Source organism: Silene latifolia, chromosome 5 (assembly GCF_048544455.1).
Source record: "Silene latifolia isolate original U9 population chromosome 5, ASM4854445v1, whole genome shotgun sequence".
Classification (NCBI taxonomy): Eukaryota; Viridiplantae; Streptophyta; class Magnoliopsida; order Caryophyllales; family Caryophyllaceae; genus Silene; species Silene latifolia.
Window position 1 is genome coordinate 24,320,913 of NC_133530.1, and position 9,824 is coordinate 24,330,736.

The 9,824-nt window shown below is 36.5% G+C and overlaps 3 protein-coding genes across 10 annotated transcripts; all 3 read left to right on the plus strand.

Moving 5' to 3' along the window:
* Positions 1-1,336: 1,336 nt before the first annotated feature.
* On the plus strand, positions 1,337-4,109 carry LOC141657074 (F-box/FBD/LRR-repeat protein At1g13780-like). 4 transcript variants are annotated; one of them, XM_074464194.1, is made up of 4 exons: positions 1,337-1,443; positions 2,178-3,200; positions 3,389-3,526; positions 3,630-4,109. In XM_074464194.1, exons 2-4 carry the CDS (start codon positions 2,955-2,957, stop codon positions 3,927-3,929), a joined length of 684 nt encoding a protein of 227 aa, XP_074320295.1. In that variant the 5' UTR covers positions 1,337-1,443; positions 2,178-2,954; the 3' UTR covers positions 3,930-4,109. The 4 variants fall into 4 exon arrangements, with proteins under 4 accessions (XP_074320295.1, XP_074320298.1, XP_074320297.1 ...); XM_074464197.1 differs by having other exon boundaries at positions 1,351-1,443; positions 2,841-3,200; XM_074464196.1 differs by having other exon boundaries at positions 1,359-1,443; positions 2,821-3,200.
* On the plus strand, positions 2,228-2,933 carry LOC141655081 (F-box/LRR-repeat protein At4g14103-like). The gene is made up of 2 exons (XM_074462180.1): positions 2,228-2,819; positions 2,926-2,933. Exons 1-2 carry the CDS (start codon positions 2,228-2,230, stop codon positions 2,931-2,933), a joined length of 600 nt encoding a protein of 199 aa, XP_074318281.1.
* Positions 4,110-6,477: 2,368 nt separating the features above from the next.
* LOC141657073 (F-box/LRR-repeat protein At4g14103-like) lies at positions 6,478-9,445 on the plus strand. 5 transcript variants are annotated; one of them, XM_074464189.1, is made up of 5 exons: positions 6,478-6,569; positions 7,312-7,485; positions 7,697-8,323; positions 8,501-8,641; positions 8,751-9,445. In XM_074464189.1, exons 3-5 carry the CDS (start codon positions 7,991-7,993, stop codon positions 9,048-9,050), a joined length of 774 nt encoding a protein of 257 aa, XP_074320290.1. In that variant the 5' UTR covers positions 6,478-6,569; positions 7,312-7,485; positions 7,697-7,990; the 3' UTR covers positions 9,051-9,445. The 5 variants fall into 5 exon arrangements, with proteins under 5 accessions (XP_074320290.1, XP_074320291.1, XP_074320292.1 ...); XM_074464190.1 differs by having other exon boundaries at positions 7,904-8,323; XM_074464191.1 differs by lacking the exon at positions 7,312-7,485.
* Positions 9,446-9,824: the final 379 nt, after the last annotated feature.

A 9,824-nucleotide genomic window follows, 5' to 3' on the forward strand; every position in this document is an offset into this window, starting at 1 on the left:
GGGAACTCATTTGTTTGGCTGACCTTTTAGTTTTAAATGTTAATGGGAAACGAGTTTCTTATCCTTTCAACCCTTTGGGCTCAGTCAAGAAAGGTAAGAAATCTTTGGTAGCCAATGATGTGGTTAATAAGTTGGTAATCCCTTCTGTTTTGGATGAAGCGTCTTGTAGTAGCGTTCCTTTGGTTGCAGATGATGTTTCTTCTTCTCTGGCTGATATTACAACTTCTGCTCTTGATTCCGAAATCCCTTTTGTGAGTAATTCTGAAATTAATATGGACTCTGAAAATCTGGTTGCTGCCACTTGTTCTGGTTCTAACTTTATTTTGAACTCGGAAAGCCTTAATGAGGCTTATTCTGCTTTGCCAGCTAAGGATGACACTAATCCCTCCAATACTTTTATCTCAAGACATGGAAAATACTCATTCTCCAACAAAAAACATCCTAATAATAATTTGATTTTGTCGTCCCAAGATTATGAGAATTTGTTACTTGGGAGGAATCTCGTTTTTTTCATCAACGATCTTTGTCATCCTTGAAGGTTCGTCCCCTTATCTCCACAAATTTTATTCCGACGGGAACTCCCCATGAAGAAATTTCAAGGGAAGCAGCAATTCCCATTCCTTATCCTTTACATGAAGATCACCGTCAGCTATCTCATTCGCATTTGGGGTCTGAGAGTGATGAGTTGGGTCTAGAGGAGGCTGACTCGCATATTGCCAAGAAGAAACGACTTTCGTCTGATACGTCTACGGTTAGCAAAGTATCCTTGGTTCAGTTTCAATTTGTTGCAGTCAAAGAGAAATCGAGCATGAAGTGTTGTCGCAAGGTGCAACATTCTATTCGCAGGGATCGAATGGTTAGGTCGGGTGCTAAATCGAGGAAGAGATCGCGGGTTTCTGTTGATAGTTTACCTTTTTTTTGCAGGTACACAGGAAATGCTACTTCTAATGATGTTGCGGTTAAAAGGTCTAAAAGGAAGGAGTCTGACTTGCTACAATTCGAAGACTACTATCATCCACCTTTTAAGAAATTTCGTATTTCAATTTCTGTTAGTTTGGCTTGTAATTTTCGCTCTGGTAGTTCTATTTCTAGTAGTTTCGGGGTATCTAATTCCTCTATGTTTGTATTGTAAGTTTGTTTTTCCGGGATGTAATCATATACGGTGTAATCTCGTCTCTATAGTTTTATAAAATAGTACACGTTTGTCTAAAAAAAAAACCAGTCTTGAATCAAACTGAATCGAAGATCGAAACCCAAAGCAATGTGGATCGAAGACTGGACCTAAAAAAATTCGGTCAAATTTCCTCCATCTTAAAAAAGACGGAAGCACAAAATTTACACTCTTGAAGGTAAAGTGAAACAGTAAAACCCAACTATACCCGTTGCCAATTCTCACTTCCCCACCATCAAACCCTAATTCCCAAATCGATTTCAATTCTCCAGGTATATTCATAATTCCTTAATCTTTACGTTTGCTTTATTTATTCTCTTCCTCACCTAACATCGCCATTATCTTGATTAATTTATATTATGCTTTGTGTTATAAGTAGCTCATGTTCTCAAAGATCAACATTTAATTGAATTCATTGATTATTGATTGTTTGATCTGCAAGTTTAATTTCGTAGTTAATTATGTACTCTTATATGATTAATAGACGAATTCATAGTTAATCGTGAATTGTTGAATGAAATTTGGAAAATGATGAAGAATTATGCAAATATTCTTTTAGAAATGGAGGAGATAGAGGTAGTGTAGTAGGCTGATGGAAATCTCTAGTTCTTTGTCGATTTTTCGATATCGAGCTCGGTTTTTGCTTTTTGGGTACATATTGCAAGAAATACGGAGTATTGGTTAAGATTCGATAATGGAGGGTTAAGTAGGGAATTCTGGTGTGAGTTTACGAGTTATCGTCATTTTAGGGGAAACTAGAGTAAGATTTGTACCAATCGTAAGTTACATCAGTGAGAAATACGACAATTATATGGTTTGGGTGTTCATTGATTATATGTATACTACCGTCTGATATAAGTTTTTTGTGAAATTTCATTCGGGTAACCAAACCTAGATTGAATTTGATGACAACTTGAATAGGATAACACTTTGTTTATTGTGATGATTCTGTTTTTAGTAACTGGTCGATTGATTAATTTGTAAAGTCGTGCATCTGCACTAGCAGCTTGCTTTCTGTGGAGCGGAAGACAGGACCTGTGCTATACTGTTGGAACTATGGCCTTCATGTTTGAATATCCGGGTCAAATGCAGGAGTTAAACAGTGAAATGCCTATTGATAGAATTAGCAGTCTTCCTGATGACTTATTAATAAACATACTCAATTTCCTGCCCACCAAGTATGCCTTCATTACAAGTATGTTGTCGAGGAGGTGGAGCTATCTCTTTAAAGAGGTTACTCATCTTGATTTAGATGATTCACTTCTGTTTAACAGCCCCGGTGCCTTTAATCATGAAAAGAGTTGTGTTTCGTTTAGAGATTTTGCCCTCAAAATGCTTGACTGCTTGAAGTTGTCAAACCTGATAAGCTTTCGCTTCAAATGTTCTGTGGGACGTGAGCAATTGTTGTATAAAAATATCGGTCTTTCGTTGGATGCCATTTTAAGTCGCGGAATCCAGGAAATTGATCTCGACATTAACTCTCATGTGGTGTTGCCACATTCTATCTTCACTTGCCAAACATTGTGTATTCTCAAGTTGACTGTTAGTGGTACAGCTACTGGTACTATTGTAGCTATTCCCGACACACTGTGTTTGCCGTGTCTTGAGATCTTGCACCTGAATTTATCCAGGGTTTTTGATGTGCACAGTATTAGTCGAATTTTCTCAGGATGTCCTTTACTCCAAGAATTTTATACGGAGTCGCCGGGTTGGTATAAAGCTGATGGGCTGTCCATTTCCGTGCCTTCTCTTAGAAAACTGAAGCTAGGCAGAGGACAATTGTATGGCTGTCACCCTATGGCCTCTGTTACCGCCGTTGCTCCGTTGTTGCAGTGTTTCCACTATTCTGACAAATTTGCAAAACATTACTCCATTAAGACATCAAAATTATTTGGTGGAAGCCCATTTAGACATTCTCGAGGACTTTTACGAGCTTAAGGATCTGTCAGCTGTGTCTAATTCTGCACGTGATCTAGTTCAAGGGGTCTCAAGCGTCAAGCGCTTGTTCTTGTCAGCTCATTGCATCGAGGTATTTCTTTTACCAGTGAGCTTTTTATGCGGTCTCACATATGTACCCGCTCGAGTCCTTGTGTATTCTTCACTTAATTATGGTTTTAATTTTTGACCCTATCGTTCTAGTTTTTGTGCCTGTTTGCATCTATGTCCATATCCAATTTTTATATTCTCACTTGGAGTTGGCTTTTTTGTTTCATGAAGGTGCTGACTTTGGTTAGCGAGGTGCCTGTTCTGCATAATTTAACTAAAATGAAGATAGGCTGTTCTAATAGCCCGCATTTGACATTGCTGACGTTGCTCGGAAGTACACCTAATCTGGAAGAGCTTATCTTTTCGGAGGTCAGTGACATATAACCCCGCACCCCGAGTAGTTTCTAGTTTCTACTCAGTATGAGTACATCCATAATTCCCGACACTTGACACTCTTTGTTTTGTTCTCTAGGGCCTTTTTCCTGTTCCATTGATGGCTACTTTCCCTGTACTAAAAGATTATTGGGGAAGTGATCGAGCTGTTCCGTCGTGTTTGAAAACTCACCTTAAGGTCATTGAGATAGAGCATTTAATAGGCTTGGAAGAGGAACTAAGAATAGTCGGGTTTTTTCTTAGAAACAGCGATGTTCTGGAACAGCTGATCATACACAAATGGGTTGGAAGCGAAGGGGAGTTCAAAATCAGGAAGAAGTTGAAGAAGCTGGCAAAGTGCTGGAAAAAATGTGTGAAATTTAATGCGTTATTTCTTTGATAATTGTTTTCGACTTCTTGGCATGTGTAATCTCAAGTTAAATGTCCCGAAATTGTTGACAATATGTAAGGAGTTAGAGCTGTTTGTGAACACTCTTACATGAGAGACTACAAGCTTGTACTACTACTACTACTACAACAACAATATCAATATATTCCTTGCTTCAAGGGTTTCCGTAAATTGCGAAGTAAGGGGAGACTTTCCTTCATTTTTTCATCCAAAAGTCTCAAATCTCAGTCCAAACAATGTGAAGAGACTTGGTCCATGAACAATCGAGCCTATGTTCTTTTTGTTAGACACTCGAATGCGCCTGAGTTGGGCCATTGGGAAGAAAAATAGTGTACATAAGCTCACGAAGATATATCCTAAAACCAATTGGGTTTAGGATCATTTGTTGTAGAACTATGGATATTTATTTGTTTGGGTTGCTTTTAGACGTTTATAATTTCATGTCAAATAGTCGGGTCAACTTTGCCACACAAACCATCGAACAATATTAAATTGGATTTTTTTTTTGATTAGGTAATAAAACTAGATTGATCCTCTAAGGTAGGATCAACCTATCTCATCTTTTCGAATGATAGAGATAAGTTAAAGCCACCGGCTTTCAAACCACCTCGAAATGTCTTATTGATTTTCCAATATTTGTATAAACTTTTGAGCGTTGTTATTGAAAATATCGAAAGAAAAAAAAAAAGCGAAAATTCAACAATTATACTCCCTCCAATCCTCTATTTTCTTCCTCTTTAGTTTGGGCACAAGAATTAAGAAATGGAGTATTATATTCATAAAAAGTTGGGTGGGGTTTGGTGATAGAAGAGATGGATGAATAATTAAGAGTTAAATAATGAAATGTGGGCCATAAATATTAAAGTAAGGAATAAAATAGGATTAAAAGAGTTGGGTGAGTGGGGTAATAGGAGAGAGGTATGAATAAAATAAGAGTAAAAAGTTACCAAAAATAGAAAGGGGAAGAAAACCTGAATAACCGTTTTAGGAAATAGGGAAGAATATGATGAATTGGAGGGAGTATATAGGATTTTTTTTTTCAAAATGGGCATTTTACACAAATTAATTATCAAAATGGGTCGACTTTCAAATTTATTACCGAAAATGGGTTTACGTGTTCACCGAAGCTAGACTCGTACTCAAGTCGCCAAGCCGGTCAGCGACCAGGCCCAAATATAACCTCATAACCAACCGAACCTTAATTTTGTATTTCAAGACAAATTGCCAAGCGGGATGGCGATTTGCCACATTGACGCCGAGCAGTGTTAGTCCAACTTTTTGACAAATTTCAGTCCTAAGCATGCAATCGCCAGGGAGGATGGCGATCATGCATGACATAGCTTTTGACAAATTTCTACTTCGAACTAAGTCACCAATCGAGATGGCGATTTGGACCTTTGACATAGCTTCAAAAAACCCGATTCTACGTGGTCCATTTTCGGTAATAAATTTGAAAGTCGACTTATTTTGATAATTAACTTGTGAAAAATGCCTATTTTGGAAAAAACTCTATATATAAGCTCTAATTTGGCTTAAGCTAAAGCTCGGAAGTTTGATAACAAGCACATTTTTTTTCAAACTCAGGTAAGCTTGAAATCAAATGGAGCTCGAATTTTAAATTATGAGCACAAGCCGAGCAAGGCAAGCTCGTGTTCGGCTCACCTCAGCTCAGCTCGTTAGCACCCTTAGTACTAAGGAGTGTAATTAGACCTGTCAAACGGGTCGGGTGGGTCGGGTTATACGGATCGGATCAAATACGGGTTGGGTCGAGTACGGGTCGGGTCATACGAGTCACAGGTCGGGTTAGGCCAGAATACGGGTCAAGAAATAATTTTTAACGTCTTTTTTTAACAACTTTTTAATTTAAAAATATTTTTTTAAAAAAGTAAAAAACATATTTAAAGTTAATATTTTAATCATTTTCAACGTTTACATTAACTATATTGACATAATTATTAAAACAATTTTTTTTAATAATTATTTTATTATTAAAATATTATAAAAGTTATATAAAATTGACTTTTTAGTTGAGTTTGCAATTTTCAATAATAAAAAAAATAATTTTTTAACAATTTTTTTCAAATATAATATATTAATATTAATATTTTAATAAAATTCATGATTTACCTTTGACCCAACGGGTCGACCCTAAAATAACGGGTCATTTCGGATTCGGGTCAAACCGGCCGCGGGTCGATAAAACCGGGCTTGTAACCCTAAGAAAAACGGGTCGAGTGGGTTGAGTAACTGAGTTTTTGAGTCGGGTCGAGTTTTTCCCGGTCTTGTGTAATTTTACCATAAAAAGTTTTTGGGATATTCTACACGGTACCCCTCAATTTTTCGACTTTCTACATGGTACCCCTACACTTTTTAAAACATACATGGTACCCTTAATTATTGTCATTATCACTAAGTATATCCCTAAACTTTATTTTCCGTCAATTAAACTCAGTTTTAGGCGTTAGGTAATGACTTGGACGCGTAACCAAACTTTTCATTTATTATCCCAAAGTTTTTTTTGGGTAGTAATTAGTATGCGTAGTAGTAAAACAGTAAACCCAAATCTATCCGTTTGCAAATTCCCACTTTCCCACATTGAACCCTAATTCCCAAATTAATTTCATTCTTCAGGTATATTCAAACTTCTTTGATCTTTGCGTTTTCTTTATTTATTCGTATCTTCACTCATAATCGCCACTATCTTGATTAGTTTATGTTATGCTTTGTGTTCTTAGTATCTCATGTTCTTAATTGAATTCATTCATTGTTGATTATTGATTATTGATTATTGATTATTGATTTCGTAGTTAATACTGTACTGTTATAGGATTAATAGATGATTTCATAGTTAATAGTGAATTGTTGCATGAAATTTGGAAAATGATGATGAATTTTGCAAATAATCTCTTAGAAATGGAGGAATTAGAAGGAGAATAGTAGGCTGATGGAAATCTCTAGTTCATTGTCTATTTTTCGATTATCGAAAGTCGGTATTTGGGTACATGTTGCAAGAAATACGGAGTATTAGTTAAGATTCGGTAATGGGGGATCATTCTTGGGATATATTAGATTATAATAATATGTAGGGAATCGTGTTGCGTGTATTCGAGTTATCTGTCATTAGGGAAAATTACAGTAAAGCATTAAGTTATATCAATGAGAAGTACAAGAATTATATGGTTTGGGTGTTCATTACTTCATTGATTATATGTATACAAATAATACAACCGTCTGATATTATTTTTAAGTCAAATCCCATTCGGGTAAATTTGCTGACAACTTGAATAGAGTTACGCTTTGTTGATTGTGATAATTCTATTATTAGCAATGGGATGATTGATTAATTTGTAAACTCGCCCATTTGCAAAAGCAGCTTGCTTTCTGTGGACTAGAAGATACAACCTATGCTATATTGCTATAGAGCTGCCGGTTTTGTGTCTCAACATCCGGGCCAAAAGCAAGAGTTATACAGCGAAATGCCTATTGATAGAATTAGCAGTCTTCCTGATGACTTGTTAATAAACATACTCAATTTCCTGCCCACCAAGTATGCCTTCATTACCAGTATTTTGTCGAAGAGGTGGAGCCATCTCTTTAAAGAGGCTACTCATCTGGATTTAGATGATTCACTGCTGTTTAACAGCCTCAGTGCGTTTAATCATGAAAAGAATTGTGTTTCGTTTAGAGATTTTGTCTTCAAAATGCTAGACTGCTTGAAGTTGTCAAACCTAATTAGCTTTCGCATCAAATGTTCTCAGGAGTGTGCGCAACGGTTGTATAAAAGTATCCGTATTTGGTTGGATGCCATTTTAAGTCACGGAATCCAGGAAATTGATCTCGATCTCTGCTTTGCTAATTATGTTGTGTTGCCAGATTCTATCTTCACTTGCCAAACATTGTGTATTCTCAAGTTGAAAATTAGTTTTGATGCTATCCCTGACAGATTGTGTTTGCCATGTCTTAAGATCTTGCACCTGAATTTATTCCGGGTTTTTGATGCCCAGCGTATTAGTCGGATTTTCTCAGGATGTCCTTTACTCCAAGAAGTTTATATGGAGTTTCCTAGTTGGTATAAAGGTGATCAGCTGTCCATTTCCTTACCATCCCTTAGAAAACTGAAGCTAGACAGAGGGATATATTATGGCTGTAATCCTATGGCCAGTGTTGCCGTTGTTGCTCCATTGTTGCAGTGTTTCCACTATACTGACAAATTAGCCGATCATTACTCCATCAAGACATCAAATTATTTGGTGGAAGCCCATTTAGACATTCTCGAGAACTTTTACGAGCTTAAGGATCTGTCAGCTGTATCTAATTCTGCACGTGATCTAGTTCAAGGGGTCTCAAACGTCAAGCGCTTGTTCTTGTCAGCTCGTTGCATCGAGGTATTTCTTTTGCTAACGAGCTTTGTATGAGGCTGTCTCACATATGTACCCGCCCAAGTCCTTGTGTATTCTTCACTTAATTATGGTTTTAATTTTTGAGCATATCATTCAAGGTTTTGTGCTTGTTTTGTCCAAGCTTTTATTCTCACTCGGACTTTGCTTTTTGGTTTCATGAAGGCGCTGACTTTGGTTAAAGATGAGTTGCCTGTTCTGCGTAATTTAACTAAATTGAAGATAGGCTGTTCTAAAAATCCACATTTGACATTGCCAAGGTTGCTCGAAAGTGCACCTAATCTTGAAGAGCTAATCTTTTCGGAGGTCAGTGACTAAATCCAGACCCTGAGTACTTTCTACTACTTCTAGTTTCTACTCAATACGTATACATCCATAATTTCCGACACTTGACACTCTTTGTTATGTTCTCTAGGGCCTTTTTCGTGCTGGCTTCAAGGATAAAGACACGGTGCAACAAAATTATTGGGGAACAGGTCAAATCATTCCGTTGTGTCTGAAAACTCACCTTAAGGTAATTGAGATAGAGCATTTTCTAGGCTTGAAAGAGGAACTAAGAATAGTCGAGTATTTTATTAGCAACGGCCTTGTTCTAGAGCAACTGATCATTCAGAAATGGTTGGGAAGAAAAGCGAAGTTTAAAGTGAGGAAGCAGTTGAAGAGGTTGGCAAAGCGCTGGAAAAAATGTGTAAATTTTAATGAGCTATTTCTTTGATAATTGGAGCTGTTTGTGGACACTCTTACATGAGAGATTACAAGCTTGTATCACAACAATAGGAGTATAATCTAGTGCTGTAAGGGTTCCGCAAATTGCGAGGGAAGGCGGAGGCTTACCTTCATTTTCATCCAAAAGTCCCAAGAACGAAGGGAAGAAAATTGGTCCATGGACAATAGAGTTAGCATCTAACCTTTTGGTTTGACAATCGAATGCACCTGATTTGTGCCATCGCCCATCGGGAAGAAAAATAGTTTACTTCATAAATTCAAGGAGCTATATTAATATCATTCTAAAACCAATCGTGATTGGGATAATTGGTTGTAGAATTATGATCATAACCTTTAATATATAGCATACCTCCATTCGACAAAATTGTTTAGTTTGCTTTTTCAGCATTATTAAGTGATGAGAATGTTCGACAAAATTGTTTAGTTTGCTTTTTCAGCATTATTAAGTGATGAGAATCTTCCAACTTCTAGTATTAGCTATGTGAGATTTTTAAATTGTCTTACCGAACTTTTATAATTTTTGTTAATATGTAACTAAAGATATGAACAAAAGAAAACAAACATGATATACGTTTATAAAACAAACTTAGACTATTCAATGGAACAGATTAAATATTTTTTTTCTATGAAACCGGAGTACAAGTTAGCTTGTTTAACTTGAGAGTTGAGAGTTGAGACACATGTATACAACATACTCTTATAAAACTCCCTATAAAAATATATACCCATCTTAAGAAAGACGAACTGCTTTATAGTTGTTCAA